Source organism: Squalius cephalus, assembly GCF_949319135.1.
Source record: "Squalius cephalus genome assembly, chromosome: 8".
Lineage (NCBI taxonomy): Eukaryota > Metazoa > Chordata > Actinopteri > Cypriniformes > Leuciscidae > Squalius > Squalius cephalus.
Genome location: NC_137129.1, coordinates 7,276,856 through 7,301,521, shown reverse-complemented (window position 1 = coordinate 7,301,521; position 24,666 = coordinate 7,276,856). Strand labels below are relative to the sequence as shown.

At 36.3% G+C, this 24,666-nt stretch overlaps 1 protein-coding gene across 3 annotated transcripts in view; it reads left to right on the top strand.

Moving 5' to 3' along the window:
• Positions 1-289: 289 nt before the first annotated feature.
• Positions 290-24,666, top strand: part of phf14 (PHD finger protein 14) — an 82,010-nt gene continuing 57,633 nt past the window's right edge. For 2 of the 3 annotated variants that reach the window (XM_079879472.1, XM_079879474.1), the window contains exons 1-7: positions 306-393; positions 1,656-1,766; positions 2,913-3,553; positions 4,933-5,074; positions 18,386-18,545; positions 19,293-19,404; positions 20,779-20,916. In XM_079879472.1, the coding sequence (XP_079735598.1) occupies position 393; positions 1,656-1,766; positions 2,913-3,553; positions 4,933-5,074; positions 18,386-18,545; positions 19,293-19,404; positions 20,779-20,916 (1,305 nt within the window). In that variant the 5' untranslated portion in view covers positions 306-392. Of the gene's footprint in view, positions 394-1,655; positions 1,767-2,912; positions 3,554-4,932; positions 5,075-18,385; positions 18,546-19,292; positions 19,405-20,778; positions 20,917-24,666 lie in introns of all 3 variants that reach the window. The other variant, XM_079879473.1, reaches the window with a different exon arrangement.

Genomic DNA, 24,666 nt, shown 5'->3' with positions numbered 1-24,666 from the left:
TCCGTATTAATAAATGTTTCATAGTAGTGTTCAGTTATATCGTTTTTCTTTTAGTGTGTTGGAACACATTTCCAAATGTTCCAAATAATAAAATAAACAGTAATTAATTAATAATAATAATAAAAAAAAACGTTATTAAATGACAGCTTAACAAACATTTAATCAATGTGATTGTGGAGCATTTGGTGAACAAGCAAAGGCAATGGCAAGTCTTCTCTGGTGTGAACTGATGCGGCGGGTTGCTATGGTTTCCAACTCCTACTTTGTGAGCTGAACGTCAGCACAATGTGTACACGTGATACGCAATATCGGAGACGTGCTACGCATAACATGAGCTGAAGAGGCGTTCGTTGTACCTTTGTCCAAGCTATCCAAACGCGAAAATTCCATAAAGTGAGTAATCCTCGCTGTTATATTATACATTTTGAAAGAGAAAAAATAGCACAACATAATCACCGTCAGAATTTACAACTTGTGGTGTGAAATAAGAGAAACAAGCGTTATTAGATAGCATGAAGCTACTGCTGGGTTAGCTCGCTGGCTAACTGATGTGAAGTTGCTCTCTCTGTCATTCAGCTTCACAAACACATAGCATCACTTATGAAATATCAACAGTTCTACGCATTGTTCACCATATGTTAGATTATAAAGCACAGTGCGTCCTCGTCTCTCCAGGAAACTAGCTTCTTTATTCAGCTTAGAAAACTAAACCGACTGTTTCTCTGAGCTGCCGTGACAGCATCTTAAGGCGTCATAGACCTGTGCTGCATGTTTAGTGTGAGTGAACTGAACTGTAAGTTAGTTCACGGGATTTTGAGATACACACACTGTCTATCGTTATTAGTAGTTCGTTTAAACAACGTGGAAATACATTTAAAGTCAGAGACCACAAGTGTGTAGATAATGTTTACATGGTAGGAAGTTATCACGCAAATTCATATAAGTTTATAATTTGTGGTGAATGTCAGTATCTATCTATCTATCTATCTATCTATCTATCTATCTATCTATCTATCTATCTATCTATCTATCTATCTGTCTATCTATCTGTCTGTACGCAAATTCATATAAGTTTATAATTTGTTGTGTATGTCAGTATCTATCTATCTATCTATCTATCTATCTATCTATCTATCTATCTATCTATCTGTCTATATGTCTATCTGTCTGTCTGTGTAGTCTAGCTGTATGACCGTCCATCCATCCAGTTTTGGTGCAAAAATGACAGTTTCAGCTCATTCTGCAAGTCTTTCTTTACAATTAGTTGTAATTGTTTTAGTGTTTTTATAGTAAATGTATTTAATTGCTTCTTTAGTATTATTTACTTACTATTTATTAATCATTTAAATACATTTTATTTTTATTTCTTCAGTCTTTAGTTTGTTTTACTTTCTTTAGTTTGTATTAGGCTACTATTTTTTTTAAATACTTCTATTTAGCTTTTTATTTCAGTTTTAGTAAGTTTAATTCTTAAACATTTATTTCAGTTAGTGATTTCTAATTTGATTTCTACGTTTTTCAGTTTTGTTTTTCATCACACACACACACAATCTTTTATTTCAATTAACATTGTGTAGTTTGGGTTTTAACAATGATTAAAAAATAATTGTATGATGTAAAAAAAATAATAATAATTGAAATCTCATTTTAACTAGTGGATCGGGGGTCGAAGCGGCGGCAGGTGAAGCCTTTGGCTGACTCTCTGCTGGATGCTCTGGACTATGACAGCTCAGATGACAGTGATTTTGAAGTTGGAGATGCATCAGGTAAATAGTCTCAAAACAACTTCTTGTCACATTGATGTATGTGTTAGGTATAATACAAATGTCAAAAAGTGGGATTGTGGATTAGTTAGATCTGTAAAATAATGACAAGTAATGATGGCAAGTCTCATACAGTTAAAATAGTCAAATCATAACTGATAGTTACATCAAATCATAACTGATAGTTGCATGTATTTATTTATACTGTGCACGACCATTTTAGACTTGGGCCCCTGCTTGGGTTTTCTCACCTGTCATGAAAACAGCTGCTGAGGTGGAGATGAGACCTTCATCACCACGTGTGTCACTGTTTTTTCCCCCTGCCTGTAGATTAGACCTCCTGTAATGCATTACTAACACTGGAGTCACATAAGCAATGGCTCCATATCACCATGCCAGACTGGAGGTTAACGCAAAGCTATCCCATCAAGCTGCTGTCAACCAAAGTGCAGAAATATCTGCAAGCTGATAATGAAATTCTAACACTTTGACCCCTTTGGGTCTTGAAGTTTTGCTGCATGAAATTTCTGGTCAGATTAATCACATTAATCTGTTTGGGCAATATATCATTGCCATATGCTGTATAAAAATTATACAAATGCATTAATTACCAGCTTCACATTTATAGTTCATGGTGGTTTTAAATACATGGTAAATGCATGGTGTTAATATTACATGAAAGGATGAGTTTTTATGTTTGTTGAATGTTCACTCAGATTTAATTACAGTTTTTAGTATTATTTTGGTATTTACGATTTAACATGCAGCAAGGTAATGGAAAACAAATACAATAGGAAATTTATATATTTAAATCCCATTGTGATAAATAAGAACTGAAAGTTCTTTTATATATATATTTAGATATAACCCAACCACACAAAATTGTAACCATTATTAGCTATGTATAAATATATTTTGTGATCCATGCATTTAATCCTAAAAAGGTAAGAATCTGTTAAAAAAAAAAACTATTTTAGTTGTATATTGAGTTATATTATGTATATTTTTGTCATTTTAAATATTTATAAATTGTTGATCCATTGTACATGAAAAAGAAGCTTGCTGTCAGCAGAGTATTTTTTGCATCACATCTGAAGTATGTTGTGTCCTGCACAAAACACTGCTAAGTTCATTTCTCTTGTGTCCCAGGTTCAGAGGGCACTGGCAACGGGAGTGATGAGGAGGGTTCAAATGACAGCGCTGCGGGCTCTGAGAGCGAGTCCGACGCCGTTGGCTCAGCTGATGAAGAGGGCATAGATGACGAAGAGACCAAAGATTTGAATGAAGACACTGAAGAAGAGGAAAAAGCCAAGGAACAGTCTTTCTCTGAGGAGACCAGCAGCAAAGAAACAGAGGGAACCTCCAAGAATCGCAGGAAAGGGGAAAAATCTTCAGATACAGAACCAAATGGTAGCGGTACCGCCGAGGAGGCTCCAGGAGAGCCGAAGAAATGGAACCTACGACGAAACCGGCCCATGCTGGACTTCACTACGATGGAAGAGCTAAACGAAATGGATGATTATGACAGTGAGGATGACAATGACTGGAGGCCCACGCAAGGAAAAAAGAAAGGCAAGGCATCATCTGGGAAGGAGAAAGAAGGGAGTGATGAAGAGGATGATGGTGGTAGTGATGAAGAGGACAATGAGGATGATGAAAACGAGACTAGTAGCAGTGATAGTGAGGAAGAAGGGAAGAAACCAAAGAGAAAAGCAGGCAAGAACACTGGGGCGTTTGACGAGGAGGAGACCAATGACAGCCACAGCACATCCCATGGGAAGGGCAATGAGGTAAAATCTCCTCTGATATTGCACTACTGTTAAAAGTTTGGGGTCAATAAGATTCAATAATAATACTTTTATTCAGAAAGGATACTTTCAATTTATCAAAAGTGACAGTGAAGACATTTATAATGTTACGGAAGATTTCCATTTCAACTTTGTTCATCAAAAAATCCTAAAAAAAAAAAAAAAAAACTGCATCATGGGATCACAACTTTATGAGAAATATTAAGCAGCACAACTCTTTTCAAGATTGGTAATTATAAGAAATGTTTGAGCAGCAAATCAGCATATTAGAATGATTTCTGAAGGATCATGTGACACTGAAGACTGGAGTAATGATGCATCACAGTAGTCAATTAGCTATCTTTATAAAATATATATAAATAGAAATAAGATATGTTGAATTATAATAATGTTTCACAATATTACTGTTTATGATCAAATAAATGGAGCCTTGGTGAGCATTAAAGACTTCTTTTAAAATATTTTATTCTTGACATTAAATAAGTAACTTGTAATTATCAGATTAACACCTTATTTACTTTGTTCATACTAAAAACCATGAATTCTACATTCTTCAGAATGCTCAATATTATCGTATGTATTTATCAAAGATGGTTTTGCTGCAATCTTCCAAGGATATTCTCATTCATGTTTGTTCAAATATATTTACCTAAGGCTGTAGATGATACTTCCTGTTGTTGTTGAGATTCAGTTATATTCCACCTTACAATAGAAGGGATAGTTCACCCAAAAATTAAAATTCTGTCATCATTTATTTACCCTTGTGTCGGGAGTCTTAGGGATTTGGAACGACATGAGGGGGTGTAATTGATTTTTTATTATTTTTTTGGGTGAACTAACTCTTTAATGCAAATACAAAATACTGTTCAGATTTGATTTATAAATAAACTAGCCATCTGTCTCCATCATTTACTGAAAAACTGGCAATATGCGTGCCCTATTTTTCACATTTAGTGCCATCAAACAGTTGATCTAGCCACTTGTTTAAAATTGTCCAAAAGTTTAGTTGTATGAAAAGGAACCAGCTTGAATTCTCAGATGCAATTGTATTATTGTGCATTTAGGAAAGCAATCAGATAATCCAGTCATTGGCTCACATAGCATCAGATTGTTGATACAAAAGAGCAATCCTTGTGAATGGGCTTATCTGAGAACTTCAGTTTATACGATTGGCTAATCTTCCAATCTCAGAGGTGGAATTAGAGCAGAAGCTTTTGAGTGGCTTGTCTCAGGTTTTTTTCCACGCTGATCCGAGAACTGTTTTCAGAGGAAGATATTTGGACTTTGGTAGAGGACTCATTCTATCAGTTGCAACATCCCTAACTTGAGTTGGATTGCTAAGTTATCCGTTGCTTCCTCAGGACTCTCTGTTGGAGCGGCCCCAGACCTGGAGCTCCCAGCGGATGGAGCACATCCTTATCTGCTGCGTGTGTCTGGGAGACAACAGCGAAGATGCGGATGAGATCATCCAGTGTGACAACTGTGGCGTGACCGTGCATGAAGGTGAAATCCCACATTCTGCCACCAAAACCAAATATTGATCTCAAATGTTTGCACAAAGTTTTGAAAAATTAATGTTAGAATATATTTTAATATTCAGTTCCTCCTTTTGCAATGCAGAGCCTGATCTAACCTAGACAAAACTTAAAGGCACACTCACTTTTGCAAATGTAAAGGTTTTACATATAGAAATGTGTGTAAATTCTGAGTAATAGGATTTATATCCGCATGAGAAGAATATGCAATAGAATGCCATCCAACTCATGCAAATGTCATCCAGCTGAGTTACTAATAATAATCAGAATTATTAGTTACATTTACATTAGAAAGCTCAAACCACTGGTTTATTATTAGGATTAATTTGAACACTGACATTTTAGGTAGTTATTTTTCAGGTAGATAAGAATAAAAGTACAGGCAATATTTCCATTCCTCTCAAGTTTGTGTAACTTGTCATGGCATACGCTTGTCGTATGTGTGCACACTATTGCATTGTCAAGTCAGCTTGAGGAGAGTAAACACAGAAAGTCGAGTGATCTTCATCATCCCACATTATTAGCTCATTGTGACTCTGACTCGTTGGAAACAAAAATCAATTACGCTTTAAACCGTCTTTTAGCGGTGGCCGTCTCATTCAGACAGACCCACTTAACACCAGCTGGATCAATGTGTCACCACTAATTTTCAATTACTCATTGATTTATTTCTTTAATTATTTATTTGCTGCTTGTTTTTTTGCTGGTGTTCTGTTGATTTGCAGAAGCCTCACAGGTAGTTCTATAGAAGCCTGTTCTGCTTGAATACATTGAGGTTTTATGAGATTTTAAGATTTTGTGCACATAATTTAGGTATAATTGGAAATTAAATGACCATAAATAAATCAGCTTTTAAAAAAAAGAATTAAAAACATTTGACTGGTCATATGATCTCAATGTACACATTCTCTATTTAAATATCTTGTGTGTATACATGAATTTAATATCGTCATTTAAACGTCATTTAATTGAATCAAATTCAAGTCACTGACTTTTGCCTACAAAACAACCACTGGCTCTGCTCCCTTTTACCTAAACTCATTACTTCAGACTTATGTGCCATCCAGAAACTTGCGCTCTGCAAGTGAACGCCGTCTTGTGGTGCCATCTCAAAGAGGCACAAAACATTTCTCTGACCTTTACCTGGTCTGTTCCATGCTAGTGCAATGATCTGCCTAACCTTACCAGAGCTGCTGAGTCCTTGGCCATTTTCAAGAAACGGCTGAAGACACATCTTTTTCGGCAACACTTGATCCATTAATACTAACACTTTATCTTCCATTCTTTATCTATTTTTTTTTTTTTTTTAAAGTACATGTACTGCGTTAGATTAAACTGGGAAGGGTCATAGCACTTGCATATTGTTGTCCTATTGTTAGGTTAACTGCTTCTATTGTTCTCATTTGTAAGTCGCTTTGGATAAAAGCGTCTGCTAAACGAATAAATGTAAATGTAATAAAATGGTTGAAAGTGCTGCAAAGCGCAAGCATTATAAAGGCAATATAATGACGATATAAAGTCACAATGAAAAAACATCCTTTCTTCTGTATTGTCATGTTCAAAAATGTATGGTTTGGACATGGCTCTATCAATCGGTTGTTGATTTGTTAGAGGTAGATCTGAATGTGAGCTTGCAGTTTATTGTAAGAAAACGCATTAACTCGTATGCATGGATGAATTGTTCGAATTTAGAAAATAGATACAGTAAATTTTTTTTATTTCATGCCAAATTTGAAGTCCAGTCTGTCTATTTAGTTTTATGTGGTGAGGCGTAGTGCCAAAGGATCAGGATTTTCAGAGTAAATCAAAAGGTTGCTGGTTTGAGCCCCCTGCGGAACAACAGTCACTGTGCCCTTGAGCAACACACTTAATGTCTGGAGGGATTGTCCTTGAAATAAGTGAGTCACTTTGGATAAAAGCATCAATTGAATGACTGCCTACTTACCTGCTTGCTTCTCAGATTCCATCTGGTGAGGACACATTAGTTAATTACATCTAAAGAGCATGTGCCTGTTCATCCTTTCATCTTAGCACACAGCAATGAGTGGTTTAAGAGGTGGCAAACAAAGAATATATACACTCAGTAAAGCATGCATTCGGTTCTCCCATATGTACAGCATATGCTCCATCTCGATGAATCTCCCAGTGAATCTTTGACCACTGCAGTGGATTTTAAAAGGGTGAATCTCATGAAGAAATTCCTGGGGAAATTTTCACCTCAAAATCAAAGGGAAATTAAGATTACTTTATTATATATTATATAATGTATTATATAATATATTATATTTTGTGCAAAGAGAATGAAGCCAGTTTTGAGTACCATTGCAATTTCTAGCATTCTGACATTTTTTACATTGTGGGGAAAAAAAGGTCTAAAACGGTAATGAAAATCATCAGTGTTTGATTCAATTTCAAACTTCGTTATGCTAAATACCGTTCACTACTGTTCAAAAGTTATGGTTTTTAGTGTCACATAATCCTTTAAAAAAATTATAATATGTTGACTTGTTGCTCAAGAAACATTTATTATTATTATCAATGTTGAAAGCAGTTGTTTACCTTTAAAACTTTTGTAATGCTATAAATGTCTTTACTGTCACTTTTGATCAATTTAATGTGTCATTGCTAAATAAAAGTATCAATTTCTTAAAAAAAAAAAAAAATTCTTTGCTTTCCAAACATTTGAATGGAAGTGAGAAAAAGTGTATATATATATTTTTGTCTTGTGAATCTGTGGTTAAATGTGACTCAGACATTTATTTAAAAAAAAAGTTTTTGCGATATTCACTCAAATAAATCCACAAAAGTTAGGGAGCATGAGCAATGTTGTTTCTGTACAACTGTTTGTATTGAGCAATTTTTCAACTAAAAAAAAAAAAAAGTTTCATTTTAGCAGCCATTGGGTTTTGGTATTGGTTTGTAGCTGTCAGTGGTGTTATCTACGTCAAATAAGCTGCACTCTCAAACTGATTGCGTGTCTGAGTTAGAAAATGGTTAAATCAGTCACTGGCTCTATCATTCCGGTTAGAAGACACATACACAAGGGATCTGGTCCAGGCGCTCACATTCACTCCTCCCCCTTTAGTGTCAACTCCAACTCACTGAAACAAGCTACTTCATAACCTAGTGCCACTGAATCAGAGGGCAACCTTGAAGCATCCAGGAGTCTTTTACCGTGCCAAGAGCAGTGTTGCGGTGTCAGCTCTTAGAGCTGCACTCCTCTCAGATTCATAGACACACAAAGTCTCTCGCTCTCCCCTTCAGGAGTGAAATAGAAAGTATAAAATGCATTGAGCCCTATAGAGGAGTGCGGTTCTGTTGCTTCATGAGCTGTTTGAGTCCCTCCTTCTCCTTTGAGTTCTCCTTCCCTTTCTCTTTCTTTTGTCGCTGGAGTGGTGTATGTATGTATGTATGTATGTATGTATGTATGTATATATATAATTACAAAGAAAGAATATTTCAGGACTTTTTGAAGTGGCATGACTAAAACGGAGTCATTTAATATTAACAGTGCATATCACGCTACAGCTGCTTTGAGTAGTTTAGTGGTATAAATAAATATCACAATTTGTGCAGGAATTTTTTATATATTATACAACCCATTTGATATATATATATTTTTTTTATAATAGTACAGAATAAAGATATTTATTTAGATTCCAAACATTTTGGTAAAGAAGAGATTAAATATATATATATATATTTTATGTTATGTTTGTTACATTAATTATGAGTTTGGCATCAGTAAAAAAAAAAAAAAAAAAAAAAACCCCTTCAAAGCTGTTGTAAAATAGCTGACATGTACGCACCTGCAACCGCACAATTTGAATTATTGCACCAAATTTTAAACAACCTTGTGTGTTTTTTTTTTCAATTGCCCCATTCATAATTAACGAAGCTGTCTGCACTGAAAACTGGTGTTTTTAAATGCAATTCTGCTATTAAAATGTTAGAGCAGAATCTCTATTGTTAAATTCTTTTCACCATCACTTGGTTTATATTGCTGTATTGCCTAGCCTTCAACAACATTCTTTTTATTTTTTGTCTGAGAATAATAATACTTTGAAAATAGCAATAAAAGCGAAGTAGGTATGAAGTATTGTAAGTGCTGCCATTTTCTAGGTACAATTTTACATTCTGCATTTGGTAAGTGTTTGGTTAGTACTATCATTCAAAAGCTTTACAATGACTAAAAGGGAAAATTCATGAGGAAAAAAATACTCGCCTTCATCTCATTCCAAGCCTGTGTGAAGTGTGTTTTTTTTTTTTTGCGTGTAACACAAAAAATGATATTTTGAACCATGTTGGAAACCAAACAGTTTGGGTGACTATTGACTTCCACGGACCCCCCAAAAAAAAAAAATCTTTTGTGTTCCGCAGATAAAAGAAATACTTTAATTTTGGGGGGAATTTTCCCTATTCACTAGTCTTACTCTGTAACATTCACAATAGTTTGAACTGAACCAATAGTATTCACTTAAATGGTATTTTCAAATAGATCACATTAGGATGGAGAAAGCCAGCAGCTTCCAATGGGTTGGACAGCTGTTTCAGAACAAAATTCTTGACCTGGGCCAGTCGCTTGCCACCTGCTAGTACCAACTGCTCTGTGGTACCACTATTCCCAGTGGGAGAGGGCATGATTGTTCCAGGAGGTGGGGCGGCCCTCGTTGCTGACTGTCACAAACGCTCGCTTGATATTTGTGCACTAGTTTGAAAAGGTGACCTTTAGACAAGTGCCACCGAATCAGGTGTCGTTTCTGTATTGCACTTTGCATACAGACAAACGTAAGGCCTTCTTGTAGTTTGTCCCAGCGGCTGCTGTTTCTTCACGTCAGCTATTTTGGGTCAGGCTGCTTTTGCCAAAGCCGTAGAGCTTTTGAAAAGCATTGAGAAGAGTCTGTTTTCGGCAGACTCGCGCAGTAAAAAATGGGATGTCACGTCTCAGACTGTGGGGAGCATGGGTGGCTCCCGAAACAAAGGATTTAGATTCTAATCTGCCTATTTACCGAGGGAAAGTTCAAGTGGCAGTTTTGCTTAACGTTGCAGTATTTGGACAACTCCGCTATTCAGAAATATTCTTGGGAAGGGGCCAGGAAAAATGGAATGATAAAGTAATGGAGCAAAGGGGCCACAAGAGCAGCACCGAAGATAAGAGACAAGCTGTCATCCTTAGATGCGCACAAGTGTCTCACAGCGTGACTCTGAAGCTCGGCAGTCTGTGGAGGCTCTGACCTCGCATATGGCCTCGCTCAAACTCTAAAGGGAAAGACTCTATCAGAGAAATGCACTGGAGACTCATGAACGATCAGAGCAGAGAGGAAGACTGGAGCCTCTTGGTTCCAGTAGTTGACACGTATTTCCCTTTTGAGCTCCGCACAATGCTTTTGATTAGGATCTAACTCTACCACGCTCTATTTGCACGCTCGTCATTACTCGAGAATTGTTAAGAGACACTCCCCGCCATACTTGTGCTGGTCTGCAAAGGCTATTCAGGCTAATTATGAGTCCTTGTTTTCCGCCTCCGACTTGTTTGTTGGTTTTATGTTCTTTAGTAGTTCATTAAAACAAAAGGAGGATTTTTACTGGCTGTGTTGTAATGGTTGCCACTGTCATTCAGTGGAGTGAGTTTATTAAAACCGTACCACAGTAAAAAGCATCACATCGTTCAGTAATGGCTTTGCACTCATTGGAACACCAATTACCATGCTGCTGGTATTGATTTCAGTAAGACCCTAATGAGTTCTGGACCGTAAAGTTAATTATTTCCCCAAACATGTGCAATTCATTTAAATTAGTTACTTGCTTAAATGTGTTTTTTGGTCAAATTTAGTCCTCAGGAATATGTTTTTTTTTTTTTTTTTTTATGTTGTCTTCTGAACTTTTCAATTAACACTTACTCCTGCTTGCATATCCCAATGTATGCTTGGTTAATAGTCACTCAAATGTGCATGTGATCATAGGGGATGTAAAAATGCATAGATGGATCATAACAGTAACTATTAAATTTGTCGATTATTATGACAGTTCACCTAATTTCAGTTGTAAAATTATTGTGAATCTTAAATAATCATATCAAATCAAACCAGTTACCAGACTGACGGAAATTTGAGTTTGACTTGGACCATGATTTGGATAATTGTAATCAAACCGAAATATTGTCAGAGTAAATATTACTAATATTAAAGGAATTTATTGATTTGTGTTCCAAACAGGGATATTTTAGTATTATTTATATACTATTCTTGCATTTATTAATATTTAGAATTAGCTTTTGTTTTTATACTTTTTACAGTTTTCATTTGAGTTTTTTGTAATTTATGTGCTTTTGTCTTTTTTATTAGGTTTTTTAAATATTTCTATTTAACTTTTAATTTTAATTTATTTTTTATTTCAGTTTTAGTTATTTTAGTACTTGCACTTATTGCACTAAATTCTAATAGTTTTTCATTTAATGCTTAGGCTATTTCATTTCAACAAAGTACTGAAATAATTAAATAATTTCTCATTTACTGAAAACAATTTTTAACAGTTTTAATTTCAGTGAACAATATCAACACTTAGGGTGAAACAATATATCGTGTCACAATATATCACAATACAGAAATGCTTAATGATTCTGGTTCCTTTCTGTTTTTTAGTTTTTTTGTCATTTTGTCATATAAACAACCAGTCTAAGTACAACATCAGAGCTTTAAGTACAACGTAGCACAGTAAGTTGGAACTGTATGCATTTAATTCACTAAAAATAAATAATTCACAGTCATTCATTAACGGAACCGAACGTCATGAACAAACAATTCTGTCGTTTAAAGAAAGAATGCAACGGTTCCTAGTGTAATCTACTGTTAATTTTAGATCGAATGCATTTATTTAGGAAAACATTGTTTACAGTACAAAACCCAGAAGTCAGAGTAATGAAAACACTCTCATAGCACTGTCTTCTGTCCCATCACTATGTTTCAATTGGAAAGACTCTTAAAACTTGGTCTAGTGCAAACCAGACAAAAGTAAATAATTGGAGACTAGTCTGTCTTGTGCTTTTAGCTGTGTATTTTGCTTAGGAAAAAAAAAAAAACCAATTGCTTTGTTTTTTCCTTTATATCATGTTGTGTTATGACAGGTCTTGTGATAGGTCTATGTTTTGGGAACCCTGTGAGAGATAAAACTCCCTTAGTTTTAGGAATAGGTTTCTCACCAGAAGTTAAACAGTTTTGCTTGAAGGTATTTGTAATGTGGATTCTGTAACAGGATGTATTGTAGCCACTCTGCACATGTCTATTTTCACACCGGTGCACCTGGCAGAAGAGCTCACATTATTCCTTTGTACAGATGGATAATTGCTAAATTAATTCAGGTTAAGTATTTTGCTCAAGGTTAAAACATGTTTCTCCCTTGCTTTGTCTGATCTTTCATTCCTCAGACTATAAGCATTGCTCCCTTGCTTCCTGTCTAAGCTTCAGCTCGCCTTCAAGGAGGATTGTATTGTCACAGTAAGCCTGTGATGCATGTGACCCTAGGCTGGGTTGCAGCATAGTCTCTGGCCTCAGGTGGTGTGCCTGCAGGTATACAAGGTTTTTTTTTTTGTTTTTTTTTTGCTAAATTGTTTCAACTGGTCTTGGAATGAGTCTCACACCATGTCTTAACGACACGCGACGCGAGATAAAAGGTATGTCCTAACCAGCCGTGATGGCGACACGCAATGATTCCATTTTAGAAACTGTTTCTATTTTTCTGCGACATCGCGCTGGAACAACAAACACAAAGTGTGGCAATGATAATCTCAGGTACTGTTTATGTGCTTTATTTAATGTTAAACGCGTGCAATGTGACTTTGAATATCACTTAGTGCTCCAGCTTTGTAGCTATAAAAACAACAATGGATAATTCACCTCAGATCTTGAAATTAAACAAATGGCAACAAGAACGTTCAAACTGTGAACAAACAAGTGTATTCTTTGACAAAGATTGTTTTAGTAAATCGGTAGCCTATGTATTTTTAATAATGTTTAAATGGTGTAATATTTGTGAATTTGATTATGTAGCCTACTTATCTATTTTCTTGCGAGTGCCGTCAAGATTACTCTCTGGTGCTGTGCACTTGCCGCGAGACAAGTGTCTGTTCAGTGACTGTTCTGATTGGCTGTGGGTTTTGATTTTGACGCGTCTCGCAGTCGCGTCGCGTCTAGTGTGAACAGACAAATGATTTGTCGCTGGAATCATATCGCATCCCGTCTGGTTAGGACACGGTGTCAGTGTCACAAATTAAAGTCAAAACTGAGGGTATCCAACCATCTGTGCATCACCTGAAGTTAATGTTTAATCGAGTGATTCAGGAGGACAATTATCCAAAACACTGAATGAAGTTCACTTCTTAATGTCTAAAAATACTCTGATTTAAAGTCTTAGAGTTGCCCAGGCAATGTTGTAACTTGAATCCAATAGTAAAGTAATATATACTATAGGACCTGAAAACCATATCACCATTGTGCTGTTTAGAAATGTTCTTAACCCCATAGTGCTTCAGGGGTGATTGAAAAAATAAATAAAAAAGTATCTGCTTGTGGAATGGGAGCCTGAAAATTTCATATTTTATAATGAACAATGGAGAAGTATGTAATGTTTAATAGCTACATGCCAGAGCAGTGAACACGCTTTTGACTTTCATTGACTATTGAAACAAAACATTTCAAGCACTGCTGAATAAAACTGATTTATTAAGCAAATTCAAGCCTTTGTTCTTAAAAAGGTGCCCTGCTGAATAACAGCTGAATCACATTGGTTTCATCCCCAATACAAAACCAGCTTCACAGTTAAACAAGTATTAAATTAGAATGTTATCTGGTTTGATAGAACCTTGATTTTTTTTTTTTTCTTCACTTGCATGTTTCATTTTATTTCTTTTCACTCACCTCTTAATGAGGAAATGATTTATTCCACGCATTGCTGGTTATGAAAATGATTGTATTGTTTTATGAAAGAGAGAGTGCTGGTTTTCAAAAGGCTTTTTTCAGTAGCTCTGAATCAATTTTGCTGATTTACATCAAGGCAGCTGCCATTCGTAGCTCTTACCTCATATTCCCCCCTCTCTCTTTCTCATCTGCCAAGTCTTTTTGGTTCTAATTGGCCCTATTCATTCATTCCCGTGCCCCCCGACTTGGTTCTGTTGTTCTTGTCTGTGGTCCTGCTTTGCATGCTGACATGGCAAATATTTGATATATTGAATAAATCTTCTTCATCCGGGATGAAAAATATTAGCATTTAGGGAAGAAACGGAGTGAATATAATTGAAATACATCGCTGCGCTGAACGTCTCCTCATTAATCATTTGACAAAGACAAAGAGTCAAAGGACTTCATCTTAAAGGAATCTTCTGGGTTCAATTAGAACTTAGAAATGAACTTGGAAATGAACAGTAACAGTTGCATGAGTAATGAAATAACTTTAATGCACTGTTTATAGCCACAAGTATAACAGCCACAATTTCATTGTTTTCTACTGGTTTGCCTACTGTTTAGCATTTTAGACTTTACCGCTTAAATAATACACATTTTTCTTGAAGAAAATACTACTTTTAGTCAACAAGGATGGATTAGGCTACATTGATTAAAAGTGTGACAGCAAATACATTAACATTTTTACATTTACATATTTACATTTACATTGTTACATAAATGTTATTTATGGTTTAATTTAAATAGTCATATTTCACAATATTACACATTCAATGCAGCCTTTGTGAGCATAACACTTTTTAAAACCCTTCGGAGACTGGTTCCTTTCAGTTCTGTTGTATTTTTAGCTTAAAACAGAGTCTGTTTCACTCGTCATGCAACAAATGGTTTTTTTTTTTTTCATTGGAAAACAGTTGTTAGAATTCTGCCATATCTGGCCATTAGTTGTTCATTACCACATTAATAGTTTAATATAGTATATTTCCTGTTATGAAAGATTGGTGCTCAGACACAACTATCTACATGATCATGAGTTACTCTGACCTTTGTGAAAATACTGTATATCATGATCACTGCATGAAATCATTTGCTTGAAGTCAGAACTGTAATGAAGTTATTCTGTTCCTTTTGGCTATTAGAGATGCAAATAAAGCAACTCACTGTTATTTTATAGCCTGCAGATAAACCATTGCATTCGCCATCATTGTTTGAACATTGTGAGAGTGAAATTTAACACCTAGCGAATAGATTGTTGGAGAACACACACACTGTGCATAATGCCAGCACGCTTTGCCTCATTGTCTGATTGCAGTCATACTCTGATGTACACATACACACATCAGCCTAGCATGTTAACTCTTTCTGAACTCATCCCGAACCTTCCTCCATTGAATCTTAAAAGTGTTCCTCTTGATTGTCACCACCCTTCCCCAGGTCGCTCTTTAACTGCCAAGCTCGTCATTTCTGACAAGGATAATCTTCTCCTCAGGGATTATGATGCTCTCCCATAGTCATCACTTTTTTCCAGCTTAGCTCATATTAGCCAGCACCCTGTGGCTTAGCAGGTCCAGCTTTGTATCTGAGTTCAAAAGGAACATCGGAGATTTGCTTGACGGTTCAGCAGTAAGTCAGTTAAACCAGCAAACTGATCATCGCAAGCTCCAGCCCTATGGTTCACAGCCTAGTCAGTAATACGCACCCAACTGTTGCCAGCAGTGTTCCCATAATACCTTTATTTAAGAAAATAAATGTCGGGCTGGGCTTCGTAATGGTACCCATTACTGCATGGTTCAAAATGACTGCAAGATGAGGGTATGAAAAGCCTCTTATTTGATTCTACTGGTGAGTGATGCTGTGTGCGCTTCAGTTAAAGTTATGGTCACGCACAGTTATGGTGAACTGAATGATTCTGGCAAACATAAATTGTCAAGCTCAACATATCTTACCTTACACAATCAACACAAAATTGCATAAATTAATGTATCCCTGCAGCTTTCTTATTTTAAAGCTATTATGCAAAATTCACTTTTTTGAACATGCATGCGTGTCAGCAGTATGTACACAACCACCCTATAATGGTAAAAATCCACTCACTCCTCTTTTTTTGAATCCCCGTAAATCATAAGCAGTGTCTCAGTACAAGCTGTTTGTAGTTTCTATGCAATGTGATGTCACATTGTACAGGCCCCGCCCACGACTGCTGACGGACCCTGCCCCTATAGCATAGATCCCGCCCTGAGTGAGCTTTACACAGTCTGCCATGTTTATCTCCTCGCCAACAGCAGCATTCAAGTAAGAAATGTATTCTTATTAAAGCTACTAAAGTTAATTTAATCAAGAGCAGTGAGTGATTTTCTTTTTTTTCTTTAGTTGTTTGATTCATATTAACAGCATAGCAATAGGTACTGTATATATTATGCTGCTTTCACTTTAAAACACAGATCTAATATACGCATGCGATTTCTTTACTTGCTGTTTACGTTCACAGACATAACCGACTGTTCATGTGAACTTTGTTTGACGTAACATTGCGTGTATTTGACAGTTTAAGCGCAATAAGACATGAAATATAACTTAGTTTAATACTCAGGGGATGGACTGTCTGACATCCAGCTCTCTGTGCGCGTTTTTCGGGTGTGTGCGCTCAGAAAACCATAAATCAGAAGTTTAGACTGATATGGCTTCAAAATGCATGCTAATAAACTTTCATGATGATGATGATGATGAACTGCAATGTCACGTGAGTGTGACTGCGGTAGAGATGATAATCAAACCCAAACAGATGTTTTAGTTTTTGGCAGCATATTGGAGGCACGAGCTGTACAGGCTCCGCCCTCTTCTGGAAGGCGGGGCAGGGAGCAGTAGCTCATTTGCATTTAAAGATACATGCACGTAAACAGCATTTTTATCCTTCAACTCAAAAATGGGCATTTACAACATGGCATAATAAATGAACTGAGGGGCATTTTGAGCTGAAACTTCAGACACATTCTGAGAACAACTGGGACTTATATTACATCTTGTAAAAAGGGGCATAATAAGTCCCCTTTAATGTCTACAATTCCCATGTTCTACACAATATCACCACAAACCTAGAAGTAGTAGTAGTTTAGCCTGCTGGTTAGGGCTCAGAGAGAAGCCATGCTTAAGCATTCTCTGCACACTTTGCTGTTTGAGTCTTTTGTCGTGAGTATGTAAAGGATCTGAACTTTTATTTGATTGTCTCTCTCTCCATTTCTCCTACGCCCGGGGGCCGGTTTGCTGTATTAGGAACAGGAACGTTATCTCTGTAGTATTGAGAAGGAGCTGATTGGTGTCCTTATTGGTGGCATGGAGCACGTTTGCTGAGTGTAATAGGCGTCATGGTAACCTGATCAGCACAGTAATTGTCTTTGCAACCCGAGGAAATTAAGGTGACAGCATTAAAATGCTTTCATTGGTCCAATACTTCCATCTTTATGGACTTGTGATGCTACAATTCGATCAAATGGCTTTATTTTTTTATCTTTGTCGGAATAAGTATAGCAACAAAACCATTCTGTGCTGTAGATGTTTTTGTTCTTTTGACACTGCCAGGCACAACTGGAACATCATGCAGCTCAGCACTAAGGATATTTTCTGCTGTAGTTCAGATTTTTAATTGCCCTGGCAACATATTCACTGGCTCCACAAGATCTTGATCAAAAATTGATGCACCTCTTGATGGAAATGAATGTTGTGATGTTATTTCCATCAAGAGGTGCATCTTTTTTGGTCAAGATCTTGTTTTGACAATGCAAGAGTCCAGCACTCTGTAAAGTCTCATCCAGCACATCGCAAATACTTTCAATGAATTTAGGTCTGGACTCAGAGGAGCCAATTCATGTGTGAAAATGATTCTTCATGCTCCCTCACAACCATTCTTTCACAATTTGAGCCTGATGAATCTTGACATAGTCATCCTGGATTATGGCCATGATGTGTCTTCCTACATGGTTGTTTAAGAAGTGAAAAGCTACACACTCTATCAATTAGGGTTAGAAGAATTGTTGTCAAACATGTATAACATGCTAGACACATAATAATCACATTTGCATTTGCCCATTTAAATCCAAACAGTGATTTCTTTTTTTTTGGGCAGTGTATGTATGTGTATACATTTGTGTGTGTGTCTGTGTATAGTGTACACAATTTTTTTAAATATTATAAATATGTAATATTTCTCAGATAATTTAGTGTTGTTTATGATTGTGAATGGGTTATAATATAAGAACTTACTGAGCAGTCAGTAATATCAAATACTCAACATTTACTCAACATTCATTTGATTTTTCTTGTTCCCTCAGGTTGCTATGGTGTTGATGGTGAAAGTGACTCTATCATGAGCTCGGCCTCAGAGAACTCAACAGAACCCTGGTTCTGTGACGCTTGCAAGAATGGCGTTACACCCAGCTGTGAACTCTGTCCCAGTCAGGACGGCATCTTCAAAGAAACTGATGCGGGGAGGTGCGTTTTAACCGATGCGTGGTCTGATATTACATTTTATCATCATTAGTAGATTAATTAAAGGCACTGCCATCCCCGTCACACCTTTTACTTCTTTAAGTGTTGTTCATTCGTTGAAAGTTTTGTGGCATTCTCTGAGCAAAGATTCTGAAAAGATGCTAAATAAGTGAAATACTTGAAGAGGGACAGGTTTGTGAAGGAGAGAATAGGTGGTGGATTTGGCTAGGAGGGAGGGAGGGATAGGGCTAAGAGAGAGAGGGAGAGGAAGAGAGAGGCATCTGAAGCGTGAAGACTCAAGCCACGTTATCACTGATAGTGCTCCTCAGCCCGCCTGCACCCAAATTTACTACTTCAGTAGAGCATGAAAAACACAGCAAATTAAAGTGTGGAGCGTTCGCTCACCAGAGATGGATATCTTTATATTGGACTTCGGATTCTCCTTCCTAAAGTCTGCATTTTAAATTTTGTCACACCAAATGGTCAAGTTAGAGTACATTTGAACCTTCAGCTGAGTATTTTCTCCTCTGAAGGGCTTAAGGGTATAGCAGTTATTCAAGGAATAGCCTAGTGAATAGTAGTCCATTAACTAGATGCTGCTTTGTTCTTCTAATAATGGACATCTGGATCATTACTATCTTAATTTGTTATTCAGCACATGAAGTGAATAATAACCTGTCCTTATACTATGATAATTGTATAATTTAGATATTACAGATGAAAACTCAACTTTATTTTGTTCTGCTGAAGGTGGGTGCACGTGGTGTGTGCCCTTTATGTTCCAGGCGTCGCATTTGGAGATATTGACAAGCTGAGGCCAGTAACACTCACAGAGATGAACTACTCAAAGTATGGGGCAAAGGCAAGTATCAGACGTTATTAATGACACACAGCTACAAAAAATGAATGATCATTAGCTCAAAAACAGGTTGTTAATACTGGTAAGCCGATATTAACACTAAGCAACCAAATTTGAGCCGAACGTTGACTTATGCTGCAGCAAAATTCTTCATACAGTGAAATTATAAATTGTTATACTACTTTTACACTAAAAGTTTGGGGTTGGTAAGATTTTTTTTTTTTCTCAATGAAAATGTCTCTGATGCTGACCAAAGCTGCATTTATTTGATCAAAAATACAGTAAAACTGGAAATTTAATTTGTAAAAAATATCGTGATATACATTTTAATATATTAAATAGAAAACAATTCATTTGGTAAGTCATTCCAATATGCAGATTTGCTGCTCAAGAAACATTTCTGATTATTATCAGTGTTGAAAACGTATATATAATTTTCATATTATCATAACACACACATCATATAAACAAACTTTTTTTTAGATGTGATTAATCGATTTGACAGATATATAATTTGAATCGTCCTTACTCGTAGTTTTTGAATGGTAAATGTTTATTTGGTATATATATATTATGATATTTACAATATTTATTTATGGATGTAAGATGAATATCAGCTGATGACACTCATTAAAATAGTTGATAAATTGGTGCATCCTAGATATTGTTAAAACTATTTTAATTGAACTAAATTTTAATTGCTTGCACATTGCATAACATCTATTAATACTGAATCATGAAATCACTTTTTTAATCCTTTATTTAAAAAAATAAAACAACAAAAAATACATTTTCTGATAAATTATGTGAAATGCTGACTCTCTTCTGTGAGCAAAGGGCGTCTTTCATTTCCCTCCCAAGAATTTCTGTCGACTGTAGACATTTTGACATTTACTCTATCTGACATTATTTTATGTGTCAGTAAGTCAGAAGAGGTTCCTTTTACTGGGAAGCAAATTACTTTAGAAGCACTTGAACGGCTTTCTTTAATGGTTTGTGCTGTACATGTGAAAAGAAATTACTCCTAGAGAAAGGCTATTATTATTTTAATTTTGAACTCCAGTAATTGGAGAAAGTCAAATGGGCTTTTAGAGCCTCGTTGTCCACTTTATCTTAAATATAGAACTATACAGTAAATGAATGTGGGATTGTTATAATGGTGTTTAAAGATTTGTATTTTTTCATATCAAAGCTCTGTTGCACAATCAGCTAGCGGTTTACCTTTCTTGACTTTGCAAAAACAGAAATAAAAAAGTCATTAGTATGAAAGTAATAAGACCTAAGTCAGCAAATGCTGGAAAGTTTTTTTTTAATGCCGTGTTTTTCAAGTATGTCATAGTTTTGTCACAACGGCCTGTTTGTGTTGATGGTTTGCAGGAGTGCAGTTTGTGTGAGGACGCACGCTTTGCTCGCACAGGTGTTTGCATCAGCTGTGATGCTGGAATGTGCCGCTCATTCTTCCACGTTACGTGTGCTCAACGGGAAGGGCTGCTGTCTGAAGCTGCTGCAGAAGAGGTTAGAGTGTTATCTGGTCAGCCTCTTTAATCTGCTTTTAATTGATGTTTATTTTCTACAACTTTTTCCTCTGTCGCTTTGTAATGTATTGTTTGTTTTTTTTAACTCTCCAGCCTGTCAACCTCTTGTAATCAGGCTTGTAAGCAAATTCTTTCAGTCTTTTCCTTTTCTTTTCTTTTTTTCTCACAAAAAACTATTCTGCTTGTCCTTAAATCCATTTCAAAAAGCAAATAGCTTTTTACTTTTCTCCCACATTTATTTCAAAACCTGTTGGGCTGACTGACGTTTGTGGAATACAAAGGTATCCTGGCCACTCTTTGTACTATAATGAAAGTGGATGATTACAGGGTAACCACGCTCTAAAAGGACAAAAAGCACCATGAAAATATCATAAAAGTAGTCCATGTGACTTATATATGGTGCAGGTGCTATTTTCCAACCCTTCTGAAGCCATTTGATTGCTTAATTATGTAGCAGATTCATGAACAAATCGTTCTTTTGAGCATGATCTTTTCAGTGAAATGAATGATTAATTCATGAATCTGACAGATTCGGTTCTCAAGTTTGACTCGATTAGCAGTGGTTAATAGAGGTTACTGGAGAGGAATATTATCAGTGATTAACTTAAATGCCAGTTTGTCACACAAAACTGAATGGTTTTAAAAATGTGAAGTATAGGATGCAAATCATGGAATATTATTATTATTATTTTGATACTTTTATGATGCTTTTGTACCCTTTTCGAAGCTTGAAAGCTCTAGTTACCAATTCATAATCAAAAAATAAATAAATTTCTTCTCTTTTATTCCACGGAACAAAGTCATACGGAATTGTGTGAACTTTTAAATGGACTGTCCCCTATCCTCTAGATTCTGATTCTCTGTGAACACGCATATTACACATGCATGTTTGAACTTCAAATGCATGAGTTTATCAAATAGATACACATAAGCATAGGAAAGAGGGCTCAGAGCACAAGGCCAGCCAGTCGAACAAATTCCCAGCCCGTGGTCACAGACCATCAGCCTCATGGCTCAAATATTCAGTCCATATTGGGGAAGCACATGATGGTGGCGTTTAGTGCAGATAAACACTGGCGAAAAGTGCCTACTCACTGCAATCCACTTAATCCAGTCAGCTGTGCAAAGGGCCTCATATCAACAGGTGAGTGGGCTGATAGCATCCAGCGAGACACCTTAAGCCTAAACGATTCCGTGGTTGACGGGAAATGGCTGTGCTTCCATCTGCCCTCGAGGGAGGGGTTGAAATGCTATGCGTGTGACGAGGAGATGTAACCAGGGAGGAGAAACTTGCTGCTGACGTCTCCGCTGCAGAGATTTCAGAAACTGCTGAAACAGGTTGACATTGTTCTAAGGTTCCCTCCTTTTCTGAAAAATGCTGTTACTGAGAAAGGCAGTCCACTTCCATTCCTGGAAAAATCCTGCCAGCCTTACATCAGTCATTGTCTTGCCCCTCGGCTTCAGCTCCCTCATTCTCTGCAAAATGTACTTGTCCTTTAAAAGAGAGGGGAATTTTTACAGGCCTTTTGTGACCAGCTATTTATCACGGCTATCAAAGAATGCACAGACACTGGTGGTCTATAAAAACGTGGAGTGCTGGGCATCATTATCACAACAGCAAGAATGCGTCAGCCTGTAATTCAGAAGATACTACCATTTCCTCCATAATCAAATTGTATGTTAAAAAATGATCTGGTGTGTGAGCACACAAGCACTCAAAATAAAACCTGCAGAAATTGTCTAAGTTAAGATGATGAAAAATCTTAAAATAACCTGAATGGAATAACTCAGATTGTGTTCTCTAAGACATAAACCCTTGCCTCAGCTTCCTCCAAGTTGTGTGCATTTTAAGAAGTAGATTAAAAATTGTTTTGCACCACAGCCGAGACGTCACTCTAGACATCAGCAGATTATTTTATAATACTCTGACTTTGAAATCTGCATTTGTTTTAATCAATTATAGTAAAATGACATTTGAGGGCTGATCAAGTTGCGGACAACGTGCAACACAGGCAGGCATTAAGTAGGATTCGAAATACAAACGACTCGTTTAGGCGGTTCAGAGTCGATTCTTTATTTATCGTGCACTTTCAGCTATGTTACACACTGCATGAAAGGGAATATTCGAAAAACCACAATAGAGGCACTTTAAACAAAAATACAATACTAATAATATCATATTATTTTACATCAACCAGGTTAGAGTGAATAAGCTAAGTTCATCGTCCCTCCCAGACTAAAAGTATTGATACTTTGCAGTCACGTGATATCTGGCGGGCAACAAACGCGGTTAGTGCATCCAATCGCACAACAACTATCTGGCATGTCGTGTACACCTCAAAACACCAACTTTTGTATATTAAAACTGGCAACGTCCTGGCAAGATCCTTGATTAGTTTACTGGTTTTCGTTGCTAAAGAATGACGTTCTTGCCCGCCAGCCAGTACAACTGACGTCACGTGCAAAGTATCAATTGTTATTAAGTAACAAGAAAATATGATGAACAAGTACCTCATTAATGATTATTTAATTTAATCGCAACGTCCGCTACCATTCAAAAGTTTGTAGAGATATTTTCCATGTTTTCTAAGATTATGCTCACCAAGGCTGCAAAAACAGTAATGTGAGATATTATTAAAATGTAAAATAACTTTTTTTTTTTTTTTTTTAAATGTAATTTATTCCTGTGATGGCAACTGGATTTTCAGCAGCCATTACTCTAGTCTTCAGTGTCACATGATCCTTCATAAGTCATTCTAATATGCAGATTTTTTGGCTCTACTTAATATAATTGTGCAGACCGTTATGCATTTTTTCAGGATTATTTTATGAATAGAAAATTCAATAGAACAGCATTGATTTGAAATAGAAATCTTATCTTATTTTATAACGTTATACATTTTTTACTTTCACTTTTGATTCATTTAATGTATCCTTGCTATAAAAATTTATAACAATACAATCAAAACTCAAAACATTTTAACTGTACGGTATGCATCATACAGTATGAAAATGCATTAATGTGACATTACACGGATTATATTATACGCCAGGCTTACCACACAAAACTTTCACACAATAAAGGGCCAAACACCTGGTCACTTCATGCTTTTATGAAAAGACCAGGTGTAAATGCCTTACGATTTAAATCCGATCACTCAAACCACTTTAGGAGGAGGTTTGAAATGCGTTCCAAACGAAACTGGACAAGTGTTAATGCATCTGTTTGTTGAAATCACATATGCAAATTTTATTCCTCCCAAAATTGTAAAAAAAATGTAACGTGTGAGAACGTGTTATAGGCTACCGGAACACGCATCGCATTCACCACCACACATATGGCCCGTTGCATATGAGTTGCCGAGTATCTCTTCAGCAAGCCGACATGCAAATTAAACTGAAATTCTTTATCGGATCCTGAAGCTTAACACTCAGTCATCTTCATTAAAAGGAGTGAAACTAAATTATTGTACCATTGGTGATGCTGCTCTCTCTCCTATTGCGGTCTTTGATCTTAAAATTAGCTGATAAATAAAATACAGTGCATATCTGTTGCTTTCGTCAGACTTGTGGACTTGAGGATCTGATTTATATTACTTTTGCGGAGACACTTTTTCCTGGCCGAGTGTAAATGGAACAGTTTTATCAAATCAGATAACTATCCGGTCAGTAAAAAATGCATGAAGTGACCAGGTGTACACAGCCCCAAAATGCAACGTCGTCTTGTTTT